This window comes from Scyliorhinus canicula, chromosome 7 (assembly GCF_902713615.1).
Source record: "Scyliorhinus canicula chromosome 7, sScyCan1.1, whole genome shotgun sequence".
Taxonomy (NCBI): Eukaryota; Metazoa; Chordata; class Chondrichthyes; order Carcharhiniformes; family Scyliorhinidae; genus Scyliorhinus; species Scyliorhinus canicula.
In genome coordinates this window covers 14,976,874-15,002,024 of record NC_052152.1, presented here as the reverse complement: position 1 = coordinate 15,002,024, position 25,151 = coordinate 14,976,874, and the positions used below count along the sequence as shown (strand labels likewise).

The following is a 25,151-nucleotide window of genomic DNA, read 5'->3' as shown; positions in this document are numbered from 1 at the left end:
CTGTAGCGACCCGCGCCCGGATCATGGCGGTCGGTTTGGTGCTCGGTGCCAACCTCCATTTTCGGCAGATGCCCTATTCTCTGCCCGCTCACGATCCATGTTTCATACATAGAAACATACATAGAAAATAGAAGTAGGAGGAGGCCATTCGGCCCTTTGAGCCTGTTCCGCCATTCGTTATGATGATGGCGATCATCAAGTTCGATACCATGATCCCGCCTTCCCCCGTCCCTTGATTCCTTTAACCCCAAGACCTATATCTAATTCTTTCTTGAAATTACACAATTTGTCTCAACTACTTTCTGTGGTAGTGAATTACACAGATTCACCACTCTCTCTCGGTGAAGAAATTTCTCCTCACCTCAGTCCTAAAAGGCTTGCCCCTTATCCTCAAACTATGACCCCTAGTTTTGGACACCCGAGCATTGGGAACATCCTTTATGAATGTACTCTATCGAAACCTGTTAGAGTTTTATCAGCTGTTGTGAGATTCCCTATCACTCTTCTAGAATCCAATGAATATGATCCTAACCGATTTAATCTATCCTCAGATGACAGTCCCGCCATCCCAGGAATCAGCCTGTTTCAGTTTCACGGGATAGAGAATCCATCCCCTTGTTGTGCCATCTTTTCGGTTATTAACTGGAAGGTTGAAATTCGTATTTAAAACGATCAGTCTCGCCGGAGATTGTTACAAGTAAAAACATGAATGAACAAAGCACATAAAAGACAATCCAATTGATAACTGTGTAATGTACATATTTTTGATTGTCTTAAAAAGTTCTTTTGGTTGAACCCTTACTTTGGACATTAGGAACTTAAGGAGAAAATGTCAGCTGGGAAACTGTAAGTGGTCATTCCTAAACTATGAGTTCAGAAGCACAGGCTAATTATCTGGGGTCGCAGTTTCAAATCTTATGCTGAATGCTTGGAGAATATAAATTCAATTAATAATAATCTGGAATTGCAAGCTAGTCTCAGTGATAGTGACCATGAAACTGTCATCAGTTGTTGTTAAAACTCACCTGGTTCACTAACGCCCTTTAAGTAAGGACATTTGCCATCCTTACCCAGTCTGGCCGACATGTGACTCCAAGTCCACAGTAATATGGTTGGCTCTGAACTGCCCTCTGAAATGGCCGAGCATTGGGGCATGGGAAACAAATACTGGTCTTACCATTGATGTCTGCATCCCATCAGAAGAATATAAAAAATGACACCTAGGAGAACTTTCCTACTCTTCTTCTAAACAGTAATATGGGATATTTCACAAGAGAGTGGATGGTGCCTTGGTTTACTGTCTCATCTAAAAACCAACATCTCCAACAGTGAATCACTACCTCAATATTGCCCTGGAGCATCAGCCTAGATTTTGATGTTGAAGATCTGGAATGGGACTTGAACATAAAACCTTCTGGTTGTGAGTGCTCCTAACTGGGCCAGAATAGACACTTCACAGTAATCCTGTGTGGTAAACCACTGTTACACATGTATTAGGTGATGTAAGGTAGGACCTGTACTACAGGTTCGCTGGTTGTCCGTGCCTGCTGGCTCCGCCCAGTAGGCGGAGTATAAATATGCGTGTCCTCCATTCAGCAGCCATTTTGCCAGCTGCTGTGGGAGGCCACACGTCTTAGAGCCATAAAGCCTCTAGTCTTTGTACAATTGATCGTGCATCAATTTATTGCTCTAAGATTTTCTAAAAGATGGACCTTCGAATCAAACAATCAAGCGACGCCAAAAAAGACTTTAATCACTGGCTAGCTGGTTTCGAGGCGTATATCAACTCAGCGACCACCCCTGTTCCGGAGGCTCAGAAGATACAGATCCTGTACTCAAGGTTGAGCTCCAATGCGTTTCCGCTGATCCAGGACGCCCTGAACTATGCCGAAGCCATGGCACTCCTCAAAGAAAACTACGCACAGAAAACGAACATGCTCTTCGCCAGGCACGTACTCGCCACTCGCTCTCAACTCCCTGGTGAGTCCATAGAAGACTTCTGGCAGGCCCTAATCTCACTCGTCTGGAATTGTGACTGTCAGGCCGTTATGGCCACCGAACATTCCAACCTTCTTATGCGGGACGCGTTCGTAACAGGGATTAGGTCAGACCTCATACGGCAAAGACTGTTGGAAGGGGTCATACTCGACCCAGCTGAAACAAAGAAGCTCGCGCTCTCCATGACGGTCGCCTCACGTAACATCCAGGCCTACCCCACCAGCTGCGCGGCCACCCCTCCTATCCCTCGTGGATCCCACAGACGGCCGCCCCAGCAAGTACATCTGCGCCACGTGCCAGCCCATGCACTGCGGCGGTCCCTGATGCTACGTCTGCGGCCAGCAGAAGCACCCTTGCCAACGCTGCCCGGCCCGCGTTGCCCTTTGCAAGGCCTGCGGCAAAAAGGGGCACTTCGCTGCGGTGTGCCAGGCCCGCGCAGTTGCCGCTATCGGCCCCACCCCTCTAGTCTATACACAATGGGTGTCACCATCTTCATCTCCCCGGACCACAGCGGCCAGTGGGCGCCGCCATCTTCACCTCCAGGGGCCACACGCAGCCAGTTGGCGCTGCCATCTTCTCCCCCCCAGTCCATGTGCGGCTCATGGGCGCCGCCATCTTGTCCAACCCCCACAACGTGCAGCCCGTGTGCCGCCATTTTGTCCGCCGCAGGAACTTCAGGCGCCGTCATCTTGTCCCCACCATGGATCATGGACACCGACAGCATTCCAGGACCTGGGCCCCCAGGCTCCCCATCATCCGACATCAGCGACGACCGACCACGACTCGCCCCAGTGATGATCAACCAGTCTCGTCCGCACAACCTGGCCACCGCATCGACCAGTGTGAAAATCAACGGCCATGTGACCTCTTGCCTGCTGGACTCCCGGAGCACCGAAAGCTTCATACACCCGGATATGGTAAGGCGCTGCTCCCTCACGGCCCACCCCGCCAACCAAAGAATTTCCCTGGCCTTCGGATCCCATTTCGTCACGATCCGGGGGTTCTGCACGGTCACACTTACAGTCCAGGGCGTAGAATTCAGCGGCTTCCGCCTCTACGCCCTCCCTAACCTCTGCCCTGCCCTGCTCCGAGGCCTGGAATTCCAGTGCAATCTCCAGAGCCTAACCCTCAAATTCGGCGGGCCCCTGCCACCCCTCACTGTGTGCGGCCTCGCGACTCTAAAGGTCGATCCACCTTTTCTCTTTCGCCAATCTAACCCCGGATTGCAAACCCGTCGCCACCAGGAGCAGATGGTACAGCACCCAGGACAGGAACATCATCATGTCCGAGGTCCAGCGACTGCTTCGGGAGGGCATTATCAAGGCCAGCAACAGCCCCTGGAGAGCCCAAGTGGTAGTCGTTAAAACTGGGGAGAAACACAGAATGGTTGTGGACCATCAATCGGTATTCGCAGCTCAACGTGTACCCCCTCCCACGCATATCTGATATGGTCAATCAGATTGCACAGTACCAGGTCTTCTCAACGGTAGACCTCAAATCCGCCTACCACCAGCTCCCTATTCGTAAATCGGACGGTCGTCTCTATTTTGTCAACCTCACCTACAACAAGGAGAAATGCGTGTCAAGGCAAACACGCGTGTCCTCATTCAGCAGCCATTTCGCCAGCTGCTGTGGGTGCCCTGACCAACCCCACAGGACTTTGGAGCAGAAGCAGGCCACTCAGCCCTCAAGTTGTAAAGACCTAAATGCTGGTTTAGCTCACAAGGCTAAATCGCTGGCTTTTAAAGCAGACCAAGCAGGCCAGCAGCACGGTTCGATTCCCGTACCAGCCTCCACGGACAGGCGCCGGAATGTGGCAACTAGGGGCTTTTCACAGTAACTTCATTGAAGCCTACTTGTGACAATAAGTGATTTTCATTTCATTTAATTTTTCATATCCATTCCTCTCATTGTTGCTTGGTGCATAGTGGTTAGCACTGTTGCTTCACAGCACCAGGGTCCCAGGTTCAAATCCCGGCTTGGGTCACTGCCTCTGCAGAGTCTGCACGTTCTCCCGTGTCTGCGTGGGTTTCCCCCAGGCGTTTTGATTTCCTCTCACAAGTCCTGAAAGACGTGCTTGTTAGGTAATTTTGACATTCTGAATTCTCCCTCAGTGTACACGAACAGGCGCCGGAATGTGGCGACTAGGGGATCTTCAAAGTAACTTCATTGCAGTGTTACTGTAAGCCTACTTGTGACAACAAAGATCAGTAAAAAAAAAATTTAAGCTGACATTTCATTGCTTTAAACAGAACAACACAGGTAAGGAATTGTTAACAAATTTACATAACCCAGTCCTTCTGAAAAGTAATACATTGTGTTAAGCACATTAAGATTTTAGACTTTTCAAAAGAGGACACCAATAAATGCAACTCAGGTGGAGGCATTAGGAAGTCGGTCCTCTTTTGTTAATCATTGGTTGAAGATCTGAAATAGAAGTGAGAATTTTTTCACGGAGGGAGGTGGTGGGGATATGGAACACTGCCTGAAAAGATTGTGCAAGTTGATGCTATAAATAATTTTAAAAGGGAGAAGAGCAGGAATCAGACGATGAAGAACTGACTAAATTTTGGACAAAAAGCAGGACTATCTGCCTGTTCTTTCAAAGAGCCAGCATAGACATTATGGGTCAAATGGCCTCTTATTGAGCAGCAAGTTTCTATTATTTTATGATGCAACTCGCTAAAAAGGGTAAAATTGTGTCATCGCTCCCTCGGCACCAAGCAGTCATATTTTGGCAAAATGTCTCTCAGGTATCATAAGGACTGACTGCATTGAAGAGAATGAGAAGCAGTTCTCTGCACTCAGATGAATACAGATCTTCTTCCCTCCCTCCCAGATGACCTCCTCATCAAACAAATTCTGTCACTGCATGAAATCTATGCAGAAACACTTTCAATTGCTTCCTCTTAACTCTTAGCATTAGCCTCCAGATAACCGATTGATATCCTGTTAAAAAGAAAAAGGATTTGCATTAATATAACAGCTTCCACAACCCTCACATATTCCAAAGTTATTTTATGGCCAATGAAGTATCTTTCAAGCGTGCTTATTGTCGTGATGCAGAAAATATAACAGCGACTTGTGCTAAACTAGGAACTATACCAAGCGGGTACCAAAATTAGCAGGAACAGGCCATTTACCCCAATATTCTATTCCAGTGTTTATGTTCCATGTGAGCTTCTACCCACCCGACTGCCATTAATTTCATCGCTATTTATCTATCCTAATAGCAATTTCACCCTGTAATTAACTCCAATTGGCTTTATTAGTTGGCCAATTGCAGTATGAGCTCCCTCAATGATAGCTCATTGAGGGGGTCCATATAATCACCTGTGTAGGCTTTGTGAGCCAGTCTTAAGTTGACTGGACTGCTAGCAGCGCTGCTTGTAGCTGCTCCTGTAATATCGTTATTGTAAATAAATATTGGTGTGGTGACGGAACTCCTGCCTCCCGTGGATTACTACAGTATCCCATCCTCGTCTCCACTGTAGTAATCCACGGGAGGCAGGAGTTCCGTCACCACACCAATATTTATTTACAATAACGATATTACAGGAGCAGCTACAAGCAGCGCTGCTAGCAGTCCAGTCAACTTAAGACTGGCTTACAAAGCCTACACAGGTGATTATATGGGCCCCCTCAATGAGCTATCATTGAGGGAGCGCATACTCCAATTGGCCAACCAATAAAGCCAATTGGAGTTCATTACACACCCATAGTATGCGATCTACCGGCCGTGTCCCACCGGAATTGGAGCAGGATGGACAGGTAGATGTCTGTGGCGGCCTCCCTTGTGCTTCCCGACAGCCATTATGCCTCACAAGATCTACATAGGAACAAAGGAACATAGGAATTAGGAGCAGAAGTCGGCCATTCAGCCCTTCGAGCCTGCTCTGCCATTCAAGCAGATCATGGCTGATCTCTTCCTGATCTCAAATCCACCTTCCCACCTGTTCCCCATATCCCTTTAACCTGTTTCTTTAAAATCATAAATATAACTATCTCCTTCTTGAAACCATTTCATCTAACCAGAGATTCCTCGGCAGTTCCCACCGCCTGCATTGTCTCATCTCTTGAAGATGGTGGTGATGGCGGCATCCTTGAGGTCGGCAGGGATTTCCAGATTTTCTTCTCCTCCAAGTTTGAAAATCTCTGCAGGAATCTCAATACCTCTGTGGCTTTTCCATTCTTCATTGTTCAATGGCGGCTTCTACTTCATCTATGCCTGGTGGGAGGCCAAACTCATCTTTGATGGAGGGGCGTTTCCCACTTATCGTGGTGCGCGGCCATGGGCCCAGCCTGTTGGGTTGGGACTGGTTGCGCCATTTGCAGTTGCAGTGGCAGCACGTCCTCCAAACAGTTTCTGGAGGGTTGACTGAGGTGCTAGGACGATACCCAGATGTATTCCAGCCTGGTTTGGGGAAAATAAAAGGGGCCGTAGCCCGTATCCAAGTTGAACCAGGAGCCACGCTGTGCTATTTCCGGGCGCTCCCAATGCCTTGCTCGAGAAGGTAGAAGAAGGGGAGCTCATTCTTTTGGAGATTTTGGGTATTACCAGGCCCGTCCGTTTCGCTGACTGGGCAGCACCAATTGTACCTGTAATGAAGCCAGATGCCACAGTTCACTTGTGCGGTGACTATAAACTTACAGTGAATACAGCTTCCCGACTCGACTGATACCCAATGCCTCGCATAGAGGATACATGAAGCTTGCAGGCGGACTCTCGTTCACAAAATTAGATATGAGTCACGCCTACCTACAGTTGGAGCTGGACCCTGCCTCCCGGCCATATGTAATGATTAATACACACCGGGACCTGTATGAATATGCACTTTTGCCCTTTGGAGTATCTGGTATTTGAGTATCTTTGGAGGGGCTGGTTTAGCTCACTGGGCTAAATCGCTGCCTTTTCAAGCAGGCCAGCAGCACGGTTCGATTCCCGTACCAGCCTCCCCGGACAGGCGCCGGAATGTGGCGACTAGGGGCTTTTCACAGTAACTTCATTGAAGCCTACTCGTGACAATAAGCGATTTTCATTTTCATTTTTCATTTCATCCTCTGCCTGCGTTATTTTTCAACGCGTTATGGAGGGCATTTTGAGAGGTTTACCGTGTGTTGCTGTTAACTTAGATGGCGTTTTGATCACAGGGACATCGGAGCAGGAACTTGGGAAAATCTGGAGGCTGTCCTTAGACGCTTTTCAGAGGCTGGAGTCCGTTTACGTCGCACAAAGTGCGTCTTTTAGGCGAAGGAATTAGTCTACCTGGGTTATCGGCTGGACAGCGAAGGTTTGCACCCCGTTGCAGAGAAGGTGTGTGCGATTCAACAGGCCCCCGCCCTGACTGACACTTTGCATCTTCGTTCGTTTCTCGGCCTCGTAAACTATTACAGGAAGTTCCCCCCCAATCTGGCAACTACGCTGGCCCCGTTACACCTTCTGGTAAAGAAGAATCACACCTGGGTTTGGGGTCAGCCGCAGGAAACCGCTTTCCGGCGCGTTAAACAACAATTGTCGTAGTCTGGGTTACTAACCCACTATGATAATGGAAAGCCTTTGTTCGTCACATGTGATGCATCCCCATATGGTATTGGGTCTGTCCTGTCCCACAAGATGGAGAATGGGGTCGAGCGGCCGATAGCTTTCGCCTCCCGCACATTGAAATGAAAATGAAATGAAAATCGCTTATTGTCACGAGTAGGCTTCAATGAAGTTACTGTGAAAAGCCCCTAGTCGCCACATTCCGGCGCCTGTCCGGGGAGGCTGGTACGGGAATCGAACCGTGCTGCTGGCCTGCTTGGTCTGCTTTAAAAGCCAGCGATTTAGCTCATTGACTGCAGCAGAAAAAAAGTACGCGCAGATCGAGAAGGAGGGCTGGCAATGGTCTTTGCGGTGAAACGTTTCCACCAGTACGTATATGGCCGCCACTTCACTATCGTGACTGATCATAAGCCTCTGCTGGGGCTTTTCAGAGAGGATAAGCCAATACCGCCCATTGCTTCCGCACGGATCCAACGCCGGGGTTTGTTGCTCGCTGCACGCGAGTATTCTCTGGAGCACAAACCAGGAACCCAGATAGGGAATGCCGACGCACTGAGCCGATTGCCTTTATCGACTGGCCCCATGTCGACCCCCACGACCGGTGAGGTGGTTGCAACCCTACATTTTATGGACACCTTGCCTGTCACGGCATCACAGATCCGTGAGTGGACCCAGACGGAGCCAGTCCTGTCAAAGGTTCGGCACATAGTCTTGTATGGTGGGCAGCATAGACAGCTCCCAGGCAAGTTGCGGGCATTTTCCTCTAAGCTGTCCAAATTCAACATGGAAGACGGCATCCTTTTGTGGGGGACGGCTGTGATTGTCCCGGAAAAAGGACAGGAGCTGATACTGAGAGACTTGCACAATGGGCATCCAGGTGTGACCAAAATTAAAATGTTGGCCCGGAGTTATGTCTGGTGGCCAGGCCTCGACACCGACATTGAGAAGGTGACCAAAAACTGCTCCATTTGCCAGGAGCATCAGAAGCTTCCGCCGGCTGCGCCCCTACATCACTGGGAATGGCCAGGGCGGCCTTGGGCACGCTGCATGCGGATTTCGCCGGCCCTTTTCATGGATCCATGTTCCTGCTATTAATCGACGCCCAGTCTAAATGGCTAGAGGTGCATAAGATGGTGGGCACAACATCCTGCGCAACAATCGAGAAGATGCATTTGTCTTTCACACGCATGACCTCCCCGAGGTGCTGGTCATGGACAACGGCAATCCGTTCACAAGTGAAAAGTTTGCAAGGTTCATGAAGATGAACGGCATACGCCATCCGCACTGCCCCTTACCACCCGGCTTCAAGTGGGTTGGCGGAGCGCGCAGTGCAGACATTCAAACGAGGCCTAAAGAAGCAGTCTTCCGGGTCAATGGAAACAAGACTGGCTCGGTTTTTGTTTTCATATAGGACCACCCCCCATGCGGTGACTGGGGTATCTCCCACAGAACTCCTAATGGGCCGGAGACATCGCACCCGCCTTAGCATGGTTTTCCTGGACATTGGCGCAAACATACGCCGCACACAAGAACGGCAGGAACATGGTTTTTCTCGGCATCGGCCGATTCGACAGTTTACGCCCGGTGACCCAGTGTTCGTTCGGAATTTTGCTGGTGGTGCCCAGTGAGTCCCTGGCGTAATCTTTCGCCAAACGGACCCTATCTCTTACCAGGTACAAGCCCAGGGTCATCTCCAGCGCAAACATGTGGACCACGTTCGGTCCAGAAGACCATCCCTTCCAAAGATTCCCCGCCCCTGGAGTTCATTCCTACAGCCGCAGAGACCAGGCACAATGGAAAGTATTTCTCACAATCTTCCTCTGGTGCCGCACTCAAATCCTGCGCAGGTCGTGGCAGAACCGCGTGGAGATAGAGATGCCGAGATGACGGAGGCAGCAGACTCCGACGCCGAGATGGAGACACAGGATGTCTCAGAGGGGGAATCCTCGGGCCCACGGGCCGTGGATGTACAACCGTTACGCCGTTCATCACGGAAGCGCCGGTCTCCATCTCGTTACACGCCGCCCGATCCAGCGCCTTGTGCAAATGGTGTCCGGCCTGCGGCAAAACGAGTCCGACGCCCTCCTTCGCCAGGGTCTTCGCTGGATTCCTTGGACTTTGGGGGGGAGGGATGTTATAATCTGCCTGCTTACCACTGGCTGGGGACTAATGACAATCCCACAATCCTCTGGGAGTATGAGCTTCCCCAATGACGGGGGGGGGGGGGGGGGGGGGGAGAGAAATCATTAGCAGACTCCCGGCATAAATAGAGCTGGCCAGTTTGGAACCAGCAGAGAGAGAGGAGTGAGCAGCAAGGGAAGTTGCTACTGTTGTATATATATATGTTATTGTAAATAAATGTTATTTCTTTGTATCCTGAAAACTCGTGCTGGATTCTTCGTGGCCCTCACAAAAGTTCGAAACATGGAAGCATTGTTAAGATTGAGGAGGATCGTGTTGAACTGCAAAAGGGAATGAGATAAGTTGGTGGATTGGGCAGACTAGTGGCAGTGAATTGATTCGTTTTGGTAGGAAGAACATGGAGAGACAATATAGAGGATACATTTCTGAAGGAGTTGCAGGTGCAGAGGGACCTTTGTGCAAATGTGCATTTGTCATTGAAGGTGGCAGAACAGGTTAAGAGAGCAGTTAATAAAGCATACAGAATCCTAGATTGATTAAAAGGAGAATAGAGTGTAATAGAAAGGAGTTCCGAAGAAGAGTCATATTGGATTCAAAATGTTAGCTCTGTTTTCCTCTCCATAGATGCTGGGTTTTTCCAGCACTTTCAGTTTTTATTTCAGATTTCCACATCTGCAGTATTTTGCTTTTATACAAGAGCAAGGAAGTTACATTAAAGTTGTAAAAAAACACTGGTTTAGCCTCAACTAGAGTATTGCTGGAACCCACCAAGATTCCTGAGACAGCACCTTCCAAACCCACAACCATTACCATCTAGAAGGGCAGCCGGTGCATGGGAACCCCACCACCTGGAGGTTCCCTTCAAGCCATTCACCATCCTGACTTGGGAAATATATCTCCATTCCTTCGTGTGGTCAAAATCCTGGAACCCCCTCCCTAACAGCATTGTGGGTGTACCTACACCACAAGAAGGCAGCTCACCACCACCTTCAAGGGCAATTAGGGATGTGCAATAAATGTTGGCCTAGTGAGTGATGCCCACATCTCTTTAGTAGATTTCTAAAAACCAAAAACTGTGTCCAGTTCCAGATTCCACACTTGCAAAGGCATTGGAGACAGTGCAGAAAAGATTCACATGAATGATTCCAGGGGTGAGGAACTTCAGTTATGAAGACAGAAAGATTGGGATTGTTTTCCTTCGAAAAGGTTTGATGGAGGTTTTCAAAATCATGCCGGTCTGAACAGAGTAAGAAGGAAAACTATTCCCAACTTGTAACAAGAATAAAAATGGGAAGCACAGATTTAAGGTAAAGTCAGGGGCCGTGAAAGAGACTCCAAGAGGGTGTGTTGTCTCCCTGGTGCCAGGGTTGAGGATGTCTCTGAATGGGCATGGGGCATTCTGAACGGAGAGGGTGAACAGCCAGAGGTCGTAGTACACATTGGTACTAATGACACAGGCAGGAAGAGGACGGGGCCCCGCAGCAGGAGTTCAGGGAGTTTGGTAGGAAGTTAAAAAACAGGACCTCGAGGGTTGTAATCTTGGGATTACTCCCTGTGCCATATGCCAGTGAGGCTGGGAACAGGAGGATAGTGCAGCTAAACACATGGCTAAAGAACTGGAGTAGAAAGAAAGAAGAAAGAAAGAAAAGTACAGCACAGGATCAGGCCCTTCAGCCCTCCAAGCCTGTGCCGACCATGCTGCCCGTCTAAACTAAAATCTTCTACACTTCCGGGGTCCGTATCCCTCTATTCCCATCCTATTCATGTATTTGTCAAGGTGCCCCTTCAATGTCACTATCGTCCCTGCTTCCACCACCTCCTTCGGCAGCGGGTTCCAGGCACCCACTACTCTCTGTGTGAAAAGCCTGCCTCGTACATCTCCTCTAAACCTTGCCCCTCGCACCTTAAACCAATGCCCCCTAGGAATTGACCCCTCTACCCTTGGAAAAAGTCTCTGACTATCCACCCTGTCTATGCCCCTCATAATTTTGTAGACCTCTATTAGGTCGCCCCCTCAACCCTCCGCCATTCCAGTGAGAACAAACCATGTTTATTCAATCTCCTCATAGCTAATGCCCTCCATACCAGGCAACATCCTGGTAAATCTCTTCTGCACCCTCTCTAAAGCTCCACATCCTTCTGGTAGTGTGGCGATCAGAATTGAACACTATACTCCAAGTGTGGCCGAATTAAGGTTCTGTACAGCTGCAACATGACTTGCCAATTTTTATACTCAATGCCCCAGCCAATGAAGGCGAGCATGCCATATGCTAAGGCCAGAAAGACACTAAGGCCAGTAAGACTAAGAGGAAGAGCAGACAGGGAGAAGTTGCTGAACACAGTGGAACTGGTGGTCTGAAGTGCATTTGTTTCAATGCGAGGAGTATAACAGGTAAGGCAGATGAACTTAGATATTGGATTAGCACTTGGAACTATGATGCTGTTGCTATTTTGGAAACTTGGTTGATAGAGGGACAGGATTGGTTGATAGAGGGACAGGATTGGCAGCTAAATGTTCCAAAATGTAGATGCTTCAGGGGGGATAGAGCAGGAGTAAAAGGGGTGGGGGAGTTGTACTACTGGTTAGGGAGAATATCACAACTGTACTGCGGGAGGACATCTCAGAGGGCTCATGCAGCGAGGCAATATGGGTAGAGCTCAGGAATGGGAAGAGTGCAGTCACAATAGAACATAGAACATAGAACAGTACAGCACAGAACAGGCCCTTCGGCCCTCGATGTTGTGCCGAGCAATGATCACCCTTCTCAAACCCACGTATCCACCCTATACCCGTAACCAAACAATCCCCCCATTAACCTTACACTACGGGCAATTTTAGCATGGCCAATCCACCTAACCCGCACATCTTTGGACTGTGGGAGGAAACCGGAGCACCTGGAGGAAACCCACGCACACACGGGGAGGACGTGCAGACTCCACACAGACAGTGACCCAGCCGGGAATCGAACCTGGGACCCTGGGAGCCCTGGAACAATGTTGGGGGTTTACTACAGACCTCCCAACAGCCAGCGGGAGATAGAGGAGCAGATATGTAGACAGATTTTGGAAAGATGTAAAAGCAACAGGGTTGTTAAAGATGATTGATAAAAGAAGGGCAGTGGATTTAACTTCCCCGATAGTGATTGGGATTCACTTAGTGCTAGAGGCTTGGGTGGGGCAGAATTTGTAAGGACCATTCAGGAGGGTTTCTTGAAACAATATGTAAATAGTCAAACTTGGTAAGGGGCCATCCTGGACCAGGTATTGGAGAATGAGCCCAGCATGGTGATCGAAGTTTCAATAGGGGAGCATTTCAGGAACAGTGACCATAATTCCGTAAGTTTTAAGATACTTGTGAATAAAGATAAGAATAGTTCTTGGGTGAAGGTATGAAATTGGGGGAAGGCTAATTATGACAATATTATTGAGGAATTAAAACGGGGGTGGCTGTTTGAGGGTAAATCAACATCTGACATGTGGGAGTCTTTTAAATGTCAGTTAATTAGAATTCAGGTCTGGCATGTTCCTGTGAAGATGAAGGATAAGTATGACAAGTTTTGAGAACCTTGGATAACGGGAGATATTGTGAGCCCAGTCAAAAATAAAAAGGAAGCATTCATGAGGTCTAGAAGGCTGAGAACAGACAAAACCCTTGAAGTGTATAAAGAAAGTAGGAAGAAACTTTTGCAAGAAGTTAGGAGGGCTAAAAGGGGTCATGAAAAGTCCTTGGCAACCAGGATTAAGGAGAATTCCAAGGCATGGTATACATACATAAAGGGCAAGAAGGTAGCCACGGAAAGGGTTGGCCCACTCAAGGACAGAGGAAGGAATCTATGCGTGGAGCAGAGGAAATGGGTGAGGCACTAAATGAGTACTTTGCATCAGTATTCATCGAAGAGAAGGACTTGGTGGACGATGAGTCTAGGGAGCATGTGTAGGTATTCTGGGGATCATGTCAATATCATAAAGGAGCAGGTGTTGTACATCTTAAAAAGCATTAATGTAGATAAGTCCCTAGGGCCTGATGGGATCTACTCCAGAATACTGAGGGAGGCAAGAGAGGAAATGACGGGGCCTTGACAGAAATTTTTGTATCCTCACGTGCCCCAGAGAACTGGAGAATAACCAATGTTGTTCCTTTGTTTAAGAAGGGTAGTAGGGATAATCCAGGAAATTATAGGCCGGTCAACCTTACGTCAGGAGTAGGGAAATTATTGGAAAAGATTCTTAGGGAAGTGACGAAGATGATTGATAAAGGAAGGGCAGTGGATGTTGCCGACATGGATTTTAGTAAAGCCTTTGACAAGGTCCCTCATGGCAGATTGTACAAAAGGTGAAATCACACGGAATCAGAGATGAGCTGACAAGATGGATGCAGAACTGGCTTGATCATAGAAGACAGAAAGTAGCGGTGGAAGGGTACTTTTCTGAATGGAAAGCTGTGACTCGTGGTGTTCCGCAGGGATCAATGGTGGGACCTTTGTTGTTTGTCGCATATCTAAATGGTTTGGAGGAAAATGTAGCAGGTCCGATTAGTAAGTTTGCGGACAACACAATGTGGTTAGTTAGTAACTGCAGTTCCTGCACATGTGGTCACCAGGGGCAGCTGATGTTTCCATTCTGAAGGGGGAGGACTAACAGACAGATATCATGGTACATATTGGTATCAACAGGTATCAACAGGAAGAGATCAACCATGATCTGATTGAATGGTGGAGCAGGCTCGAAGGCCTGAATTACCTCCTTCTGTTCCATATTCCTATGTTCCTATGTACCAATGATACAGATAGAAAAAGGGATGAGTTCTTCCAAGCGAATTTAGGGAGCTAGGAAGTAGGTTAAAAAACAGAACCCAAGTCTTTGGATTATTTCCAGTGCCACGTGCTAACGAGTGTAAAAATAGGAGGCTAGTCCAGATGAATGTGTTCCTAGGGAGAAGGTACAGGAGGGAGGACTTTAGATTTCTGAGACATTGGGACCGGTTTTGGAGATGGTGGGACCTGATCAAGGTGGATGGGTTGCACCTGAATCAAAATAGGACCAGCGCCCTTGTCGGGAGGTTTGCTAGTGCTTGTAAGGAACTTCTTTTAAATCCTTATCTAATTCTTGTGCCCTTTTTAATTCCTGTTTTGCTGGCTGCTTTTAAACTACAGACTTTTGAACACGCCCTCCTCGCTGCAAGCTGCTATGTGAACTGGCCCAAGGGGATTCCCCTCCGTGCAGTGTGCTGTGTGGCATAGTCCAGCGATATCATTTTGATGTACTTGGCTAGAAGCCAATCAACTCTTCAGAAATTCCGGTTTTTGTTCGATTCTCGATTGTAATTGGTGAAGCCCTTCAGAAGCTTCCAGAAAGTTCTGCAAAGAAAGGCAGGCTGGTTCTCAGGTTTTAGCTTCATTTTTGGGGTAGAGGTGAAGAAGGTTGTAAGTTCTCGCTCCCTGAAAGGGGTGGATCTCTCTCAAAACCCCCAGTAGGAAGCTCAGTTTTCTCCTCAGCTGAGCTGGGAGATATTCTATGTGAGATTGTTTTCCAAGTTAGTTTTCGGTTGGATCAAGAAGCTGGCAAGTACGAGTCCTTATCTCTCAGTTCTGATAGGTCTCTATCTGAAGGTGCAAAGTAAAGACCTTTCTCTCTCTACATTCAGTGGAGCAAAGGAAGGTCAATCCAGCAGCAGCTGCAGGCAAGGCCAATGGTTTAAAAACCCTCTTGTAAATTCTCATATTAAGAATTTTTGATTGACTCAGTAAGGCGGGTAGCCCATCTGGTGGACACAAGTTAGAATTGCACAGACCTGAGGGGAATCTTCTCTGTGAAAGCCCAGGTCAATGGAAGTGAAGGTGACTCTGGAGGAAATCTTACAGCCTGAGAGTTCTAACTGAAGGTCGATCCTAAACAATCCAAAGCAACCGATGGTATGCAATACCTTTCTTTTGGAGAAAACATCACCTACAAAGACCAGCAGGGGTAGATGCACAGCCAAAATTAGAAGAGAAAGCAAGTGATTCAGAAAGGCATAGAGTTATGGGCCAGTTAAGTCACAAGGGAGTTTGGCAAGATTGGATAGTATTTATTTTAATGCAAGAAGTCTGCGAACAAGGCACATGAGTTAAGGGAACAAATTAAAACATGGGGGAATTACATCATTGCTATCACTGAGACATGGCTGAGAGAGGGGCAGGATTGGCAGCTCAATATTCCAGGATATAGGATCCTCAGGTGAGACAGGGAAGGAGGTAAAAGAGGAGGGGGTGTCACAGTTTTGATCAGGGAATCAACTGCAGCAGTAAGGATGGATGACATCTAAAAAGGCTCTTCAAATGAACCCATATGGATAGAATTTAAAAATAAAAAAGGATCAATCACATTGCTGGGAGTGTTCTATAGCCCCATTAACTGTCCAAGAGAAATAGAAGAGCAGATATGTAGACAAATTTCAGAGAAGTGTAAAAGTAAAAAAGTAATGATAGTGGGGTATTTGGGTGCAGATATGATTTGGGCTGTTTTGGACAGAGTGGACTAGGCGCAGACACTTTTAGGTAAATCTGTGACAGAATAGAGGACACATTCAAGAAGAAAATAGATCGAGTACAGGGCCAACATGTTCCAATAAAGAGAAAAGTTGCGACCAACAAATCCAGTGAATCCTGGATATCAAGGGATATACAACATTGGATAAAAAGAAAAAGGGAATCTTGATGGCAGATATCGAGGGCTCAAAATAGAAGCCCGTAGAGGTGAATAGATATGCAAGAGGGAATTTAAAAAGGAAATTAGGAGAACAAAAAAAAGGACATGAACAGAGCAGATATATAGACAAATTTCAGAGAAGTGTAAAAGTAAAAAAGTAATGATAGTGGGGGATTTAAACTTCCCCAATATTAACTGGGGTAGTCATAGTGTGAAAGATTTAGAGGGAGTGGAATTCTTAAAATGCATCCATGAGAACGCTTTAAGCCAGTATGGAGAAAATCCTACAAGAGAAGGGGTGGTCCTGCACTTAATTTTAGGTAAACTGGTGTGTAAAATAAAGGAAAATCCTAAATTGCTTTACAAGTGCATTGAGGGCAAAAGGATAACTAGAGAAAGAGTAGGGTCCATTGTGAACCACAGTGGTAATTTGTGTGTGGAGCCAGAGGACGTAGGTAGGGTTCTAAATGAATACATTTGTTGGTGTGCACTGATGAGAGGGAGGGTGTGGGTACAGAAATCGGAGAGAATGACTGTAATAATATTAAAGAAAATAACATAGACAGAGAGGAGGTTCTGAGTGATCTGGCAGGCTTAAAAGTAGATAAATCCCCAGTGCTGGATGAAATATATCCCAGGCTACTGAGTGAAGCAAGGGAAGAAATAGCAGGGGTGTTGGCAATAATTTTCAATTCCTCTCAGGCCACAGGAGAGGTGCCGGAGGATTGGAGGATAGTCAATGTGGTACCTTTATTCAAGAATGGAGGCAGGGATAAACCACGAAACTCCAGGCCAGTCAGTCTAATCTCAATGGTGGGGAAACTACTAAAAGCAATTGTGAGAGGCAGAATTAATCAGGGGCTGGTTTAACACAGTGGGCTAAATAGCTGGCTTGCAATGCAAAATAATGCCAGCAGCGTGGATTCAGTTCCCGGACTGGCCTCCCCGAACAGGCGCCGGAATGTGGCGACTAGGGGCTTTTCACAGTAACTTCATTGAAGCCTACTTGTGACAATAAGCTATTAAACTGCATTTGGAGAGGCAGAGATTAATCAAGAACAGTCAGTGTGATTTTGTCATGAGGAGGTCATATCTGATCAACGTGATTGATGTTTTCAAAGAGGTAACCAGGTGTGGAGGTGAGGAAAATACATTTGACAAAGTCTCCTTGACCTTCAGCAAGGTTTTTGACGGTCTCACATGGGAGACTGATAGCGAAGATAAAAACCCATGGAGTCCAAAGAAATTTGGCATATTGGATCCAGAATTGGCTGAGTGGCAGGAATCAGAGGGTGATGTTCGAGTGGAAACGAGTGGCCAGTGGGGTCCCCTATGGATCAGTGTTGGGGCCCTTGCTGTTTGTGGTTTATATAAATGATTGACTTCAATGTGGGAGAGTTGATCAGTACGTTTGCGGATGATACAAAAATTTGTAGGGTGATAAATAGTGAGGATAGTCTTACATTACAGGAGGATGTAGATGGGCTGGCCAGATGGGCTGATGAGTGGCAAATGGAATTCAATCTGGATAAGGGTGAGGTGATGCACTTAGGCAGGATAAACAAGGCCAGGCAATACATGATGAATGGCAGGATGTTGGGAAGCACCGAGGATCAGAGGGACCTTGGTGTGCATGTACACTGGACCCTTCCGGTATCAAGGCATGTGGATGAATTGGTTAAGAAAGCAGATGGCATAATTGCCTTTATTAGCTGATACATAAAGTTTAAGAGCGGAGAACTTATGCTGGAACTGTATAAAACATTGGTTAGGCCATAACTAGAGTTTGTGTGCAGTTCTGGAATCCACATTATAGAAAGGATGCAATAGTACTGAAAAGGGTGCAGAAGTGATTTGCCAGGATATTTCCTGGGCTGGAGATTTTTAGTTATGAACAGAGATTGGATAGATTTGGGTTGATTTTCTTGGAGCAGAGGAGGCTGAGTTGAAACATGATTGAGATATATAAAATTATGAGGGGCATAGATGGAGTAGACCGGAATATTTTTTTCCCCTTGGTAGAGGGATAAATGACCAGGGAGCATAGGTTTATGGTAAGAGGCAGGAGGTTTAGAGGGAAAGTGAGGTTAAGCTTTTTCACCCAAAGGGTGCCAGAAAGGGTGATGGAGGCAGAGATGCTGATAACATTTAGGAAGTATTTAGATGTGCTTTGCGATGCCAAGGCAAACAAGGCTATGGGCCAAGTGCTGAAAAACAGGATTAGAGTACTTTGGTGGCTGTTTTTGACCAGTGCAGAAGTGATGGGACAAAGTGCTTCTGTGCTGTAGACCTCGATGGCTCTAAGTCTAACCTGTTACCTCATCGAAAAACTGAAGTAAGTTTGTTAAACATGGTTTTCCCTTGACATATTCGTGCTGGCTTTCCATAATTAACCCACATGTGCCCGAGTGACTATCAATTTTTGCCCTGAATTAACATTTTGAGAAGCTTCACCACCACCAATGTAAAACTGACTGATCTTTCATTGGTGGGTTCACCTTTGGTGTGGCCTTATTTCAAATTATACATTCAGGAGATGCGGGTGGAGGAGGAGGAGGGGGGGGGGGGGGGGTAAGATTTACTTCCAAAGGAAGTCTATAATCTCCCTGTTGATTGAAGCTGAGTTGAATGATACTGTCAGGGCTAATAGGCCCCGCCCAGAGGGAGCGGGACATGCACAATGGGCGGTCCTCGTGACGTCAGCCGCACGTCTACGTCCACATGACGTTAGTCGCCGCGCTAGCCAGGCCGACGTGAAAGGCCGGGGGGGTTAAACAACGTTTCCCGCCGTCAGCTCGGCCGGTGACAGACGTGCGGTTTGGTCGCGGCATCTTGTGTTGTTTTTTTTTATCGCGGTCCGCCGCTAATATTATTGTGTGTCTGTTACGAGAATCGGTGGGTGGTAATTGGCGTTGCCCTTCCCCCAACTTCATCACCATGACTGCCCGTTGCGTTCGTCGGGTTTTGGGTCCGTGTGATAGTGAGTATCTGACATTCGGTTCCGCCTGCTGTTCTATCCTGCTGACGCTTTAGACAAACCACCAAAGGCAATTCAATCTGTAATGTGCGGTGCCAGCTATGATGTGCAGTACGATGCAATCGGCGTGCGAAAAATCTATCCCACAACATAATCCACAAAACAGAACAATCATAGAAACAGGTGGAGATCTGCCCCTGCCAGTTCTTTCAAAGAGCTGTCCAATTTAGTTCTGTTCTATAGTGTCTTTCTCTTTTTCCCTCGACCCTCTAAACTTAGTTCCCTTCAGGTAAGGTAAAGTTGCCTTAGTCCCAGATGACCATAGCCTGCTATAAACCCTTTGAGGGCGAGAGCAGACTGGCAGTGATTATTTAACTTGAAGATCACCACACCTCCGGTGAGGGGCAAGGTTGAGAAGGCGGTGCTCAGCCGGTGCTGCGGACCAAGTTGCTTCTTGAAAGTTCTCAAGGAAATCGTTTGCACTGATCTTTCAAGTGTATTTCAGGTCATAACCGCACAATGTGGAAAGAGTCTCCTCATCCATCCAGTTCTTCTGCTGATTATTTAAACCTGACCTCTGGAATTGACCCTCTTGCTTGAGGGGAACAAATGAGCAAGTAGGGAGAAACTATTAATACACGCAATATAATTTTCATAATACTCAATTAGGCCTCTCCTAACCTGTTCTGCTTTAAGGAGAATCATCCCAGCCTCCTATCCATCGATAATAATCTTTATTGTCACAAGTAGGCTTACATTAACACTGCAATGAAGTTACTGAGAAAAGCCCCATGTCATCACATTCTGGTGCCTGTTCGGGTACACAGAGGAAAAATTCAGAATGTCCAAATTACCTAACAGCACGTCTTTCGGGACTTGTGGGAGGAAACCGGAGCACCGGGAGGAAACCCACACAGACAGTGACCCAAGCCAGGAATCGAACCTGGTGCTGAGAAGCAACTGTGCTAACCGTGCCGATCGACAATCTACACCTAACAATTCCCTGCCCCTCAGTATCACGTTAATAAATCATTTTTGTATTCACCCAAGGCCTTGACAACTGCCTTGAAATGTGTTGCCCAGAATTGTACTCAATAATCCAACTGAGTAAACTTTCTAACAGTTTAGGATAACTTCCTAGTTTTTATATTTGGTGCCCTGTTTATCAAGCTAAACAGGTTTTTTTAACTGCCTTATCAACTTGCCCTATTATCTTTAAAGATTTGTTAATCTGCACACCCAGGTCCCTCTTGCAGCTCCCTCAAAATTGTAATGCTAAGATTATTCCTATCTTTGTAACCTTGTCCTACAACATTCCAAGACCTCTGAGCTCCTCCGGTTCTGGTGTCTTCCACATCCCTGATATTAATTGCTACGCTATTGGCAACTGTGTCTTGAGCTGCCTGGGCCCTAACCTCTGGAGGGGGCACTTAGCATCTCCATCTCGCCTCCTATAAGCTGCTATTTAAACTACCTATTCTTTGTTACCTGTTCTAATATCTCTATGCGTCACCTGGTGTACACCCCTGTAAAGTGACTTTGGATGGTTTGTTGAAGGTGCTCTATAAATGCACATCATGGTTGTCAGACTGGTTCTCCATGTTTTACCTCCAAAAGTACATTACCTTAAATTTATCCCCATTAAGTTGGTTTGCCCACCCTGTCTGCGTTCTGAAGTTTGCTCCAATTCTCCACACTTTTTTATGTTGACAAATTTTATCTCATCCACAAACTTTGAACTGGAGTTCCTATACCCAACTCTGGGCTACTTTTACATAACAACAAAAGCAATGGTCATAATAAAGGCCCTGGGCATCCCACTGCATTACTTCATCCTGTTAGGAAACCACCTAACCTTGCCAAATCTGTGCCTCCAGTCCCATAGTCAATTACATAATCAACGTATCACTCTTTACTCCACCGCATTTGCTTTTTTCAAATAAATCCGCAATGTGGTACATCATCAAATGCAATACCTTCATCAACCCACTCTATTATTTCATCAAAGAAATTCAGTCAGGTTTCTCAAGCACAATTTGCCTTTCTCAAACCATGTTAACTGATACTTCTCTAAAGGAGAGTTAATTTTGTCGACGCTGGTGTCTATGTCGATTATTTCACCCATCGCTCATGTCAAACTGACTGGCTAACGTACCTCCTATATTTGAAAAGGAGTATAACATTTGCAATTCTCCAGTCCTCTGGCATCACTCCCATACCTAAGGAAGACTGAAAGATTGTGGTTGAAGCATCTGACTTCCATCTCAACTGCTTTCAGCAACCTTGGATGCATCCCATTTCGACAAGATGACTTATGAAGTTTGAATGGTAACAACCTACGTTGGATAAAAATAAATTAAAAGATGCTATCTAATATAACTACTTCGCTCCTACCATGACATTAAATCATACTTTTCTTTTGTGCGTATAGATACAAAGCAGTGCTTCAGTATCTCCATTGTATATTCTGCCTCCTCAAGCGGTTTACATTCTTGTCCCTACACGTTCCCACCATTAGTCTTTATATCTTTCTAAAAGATTTTTTTCATTTGATGTTGCCTGCTGATATTTCTCCCTGCACTCTGCTTACTCTGTCTGGTTTTCTAGTGTGTCCGGACCTGACATTTGTCATTAACCTGCTTTTCCTGTTTAATTGAATCTCTGTTTCCTTTGTAGCCGTTACACCTTCCTGCTAGTGCAGCTGTTGTAGGGCCGCTGCAGGCAGATTGTGTAATTTTAGTGTGACAAGTCTACATAGACAACTTCCAAATTAAATGTCAAAATGTGAATTTATATAATGGGGATGGAAAAGTAAGGCCAGGGAGTGGGAGTTAATTGAACGAGGCCATGCAGGTGTAATTTTAAATTGTGCATTCTGGTGCTGTAGGGGTTTCTTTCCTGAGTTGTGGTTAACATTGGGAAGGTAGCCAGAGAATTCTGTGGCCATTTCTCCTGTTGCACTACAAATCTTGATGTGACAATGTAGAAAGTAATTTTCCTTGCATTTAACCCATTCTGTTCCTGATTTACCCCATTTAATGTAACAGTGAGGAGGCCATGGCAATAAAAGGGTGGCCCTTTTGATAGTTGGTAAATGGTGAAAAGCTGTTCTCGCTGCTTAGAAACGAGAGAGTACAACTTTAAGATAATTGGCAAAAGAACCAGTGGGGAGATGAGTCCTTTTTAAGCACTGGAATGCACTGCTTGGTAGGGTGGTAGAAGCATATTTAGTAGGAACTTTCAAAGGAGAATTGGAAATGTACTTGGAGAGGAGGAATTTGCAGGGGGGAATGAGTGAGAGAGTGGAACTAATTGGATGACCCCTGATGGAACATATGACCTCTCTCTATGCTGTAGGCTTCAGTGACGAGCCTTTTATGTTGTTTTCCTCTCTAGAATTTCTTTCGACGTCTGCAGAATCGCACTTGGTGAGCACGGAGCGGCTACTGAGACGTAGTGAGCTGTTTGACCAGGAGAAAGTTAGACAGCGAGCCTTGGTCCCACGGATTGAGAAAATTGAAGTTAAACATGTGGGAGCACCTGATACTGGAACAGTCTTCATCATGAACAAGGGCCTTTCCACACCCTTCAACTGTGCCATGCGTAAGTAGGTGCTCGATAAATTAGTAAGCAGTTTACGCTTTGAGAGTTCCCACTACGTTGTTGCAGAGAGGGAGCGGCGGGGTCATTAATTTAAATGAAATGATGTGAATTTTATATTGGAGGCATGGAACGCAGGTCGGCTAGGAGATGCGTGATAGTTGAGCAGAATTTGTTATGAGATAGTGGTTGAACAGAGAGTTTTAAATATGCTGATGTTTACAGGGAGTGCAGGATAAGATCCACTCGGGAGTGCATTGGAATAATCAAGACTGAAGGTGATAATGCATTGATGAGAGTCTTACCAGCTGATATTGTAGGTGGGCAATGCTATGAAAATGGAAGTAAACAATTGTTATTATGGGGCGGGCATGAGAGGCGGCCTCTGTTACGGGAGCGGACATGAGAGGGGGCTGCCTGGGTAGGCATCCAGCGGCAGCTGAAGGGGGATACCGGGACAGGCAACCAGCGGCAGGCGGAGTGGAGTGTGAGAGGGGCACTCCAGAGCAGCTACAGGACATTCTGGAGGCGGAGGCTGAACCGCCAGTGGTCGTGATACACATTGATACAAACGACATGAGTAAAAAAAAAGGGATGAGGTCCTAAAAGAATATATGGAGTCGAAAAATAAGTTGAAAAGTAGGAGCTCAAAGCTAATGATCTCAGGTTACTACTAATGCCACATGCTAGTCAGAGCAGAAATAACAGGATATATCAAATTAATACGAGGCTGAAGAGATGGTGCGTGGGAGAGGGTTTCAGATTCCTGGGATGTTGGGACCAGTTCTAGTTGGGTGAGATCAGTACATACTGGACAAGTTACACCTGGGCAGGCAACCAGCTAGAGAACAGGCCATCCTGGACTGAGTACTGTGGTATGAGAAAGGAATAATTGGCAATCTAATTGTGCAAGGCCCCTTGGGTTGAGCAAGAAGGAGAGCATGTAGTTAATTCTGAGACTAGGGTGCTGAATCTTAATAACGGAAACTATGAATGTGTGAGGCGCGAGTTGGCAATGATGGATTGGGGAACATTACCTGACGCGATGATGGTGGTTAGGCAATGGCAAACATTCAAAGTGCATGGGGTGAATGGCAACGATTTTCCATTCCTGCCTGGCGGAAAAATAAAATAGGAAAGATGGCCAAACCATGGCTGTCAAGGGAAATTGGAGATGGTATTAGATCCAAGGCATTTAATAGGCCCAATAAAACAGCAGACAAAGGCATTGATTAAGATGAGGATAATAGAGTGTGAGAGTAAGCTTGTGGGGATCATAAAACCTGTCTGTATAAGGTCCTACAGGTAAGTGAAGTGATAACGTTTGTGAAAACAAATGTAGGTCCCTTACAGTCAAAATAGGGGTATTAAATTCTGTCTTCACAAAGGAGGACATGAATAACGTACCAGAAATGTTGAGGAATACCGGATGTAGGAGAGGGAGGAACTGAAGGAAATCAGTATTAGTGGAGAAATGGTGTTGGGGAAGGTGATAGGATTGGGAGCCAATGAATCCCTAGGGCCTGAAAAGCTACATTAGAGTACTTGAGGAACTGGCCCTAGACATAGTGGATGTTTTGGTGGTCATCCTCCAAAATTCTATAGACTCTGGGAACAGTTCCGATGGATTGCACCACCAGTATTTAAAAAGGGAGGTAGAGAGAAAACAGAATTATAAACTCGAAAGAGAAAATGCTGGAAAATCTCAGCAGGTCTGGCAGCATCTGTAGGGAGAGAAAGGAGCTAATGTTTCGAGTCCGATGACTCTTTGTCAAAGCTAACAGACAGAGAAAGTGGGAACTATTTATACTGTGGAGTGAGAATGAAAGATGAGTCATATCCACAGAAACCCAGGGAAACCCGGGTGCTAATGGCCACAGAAACCAAGGGGAAAGAGTGCTAATGGCAGTCCCCAGAGAGAACAAAAGATGTGAAAGGCCAACAGCAGAGAAACTAACATCAGAGGATGAACTGTAGATGTGGGGGGAGGGGAAGGGGGGAACAAAGAGGGGAAAGGTGGATAAGATTGGGGGGAAAATTAAATGTATATAAAGAAAGAAATGGTAAAAGACAGGTAAAATGAAATGAAAACAAATGGCTTGAGGTGGGGCTGATCATCTGAAGTTGTTGAATTCGATGTTCAGGCCGGAAGGCTGTAGCGTGCCTAGAATTATAAACTCGCCAGCTGACGGTAGTTGGGAAAAT

General features: G+C 46.5%; 1 protein-coding gene across 2 annotated transcripts in view; it reads left to right on the top strand.

Moving 5' to 3' along the window:
- Positions 1 to 19,083: 19,083 nt before the first annotated feature.
- Positions 19,084 to 25,151, top strand: part of mrpl39 (mitochondrial ribosomal protein L39) — a 30,304-nt gene continuing 24,236 nt past the window's right edge. The window contains exons 1-2 of one of the 2 annotated variants that reach the window (XM_038801393.1): positions 19,084 to 19,349; positions 22,743 to 22,949. In XM_038801393.1, coding sequence (XP_038657321.1) covers positions 19,307 to 19,349; positions 22,743 to 22,949 — 250 coding nt within the window. In that variant the 5' untranslated portion in view covers positions 19,084 to 19,306. The remainder of the gene's footprint in view (positions 19,350 to 22,742; positions 22,950 to 25,151) is intronic. The other variant, XM_038801392.1, reaches the window with a different exon arrangement.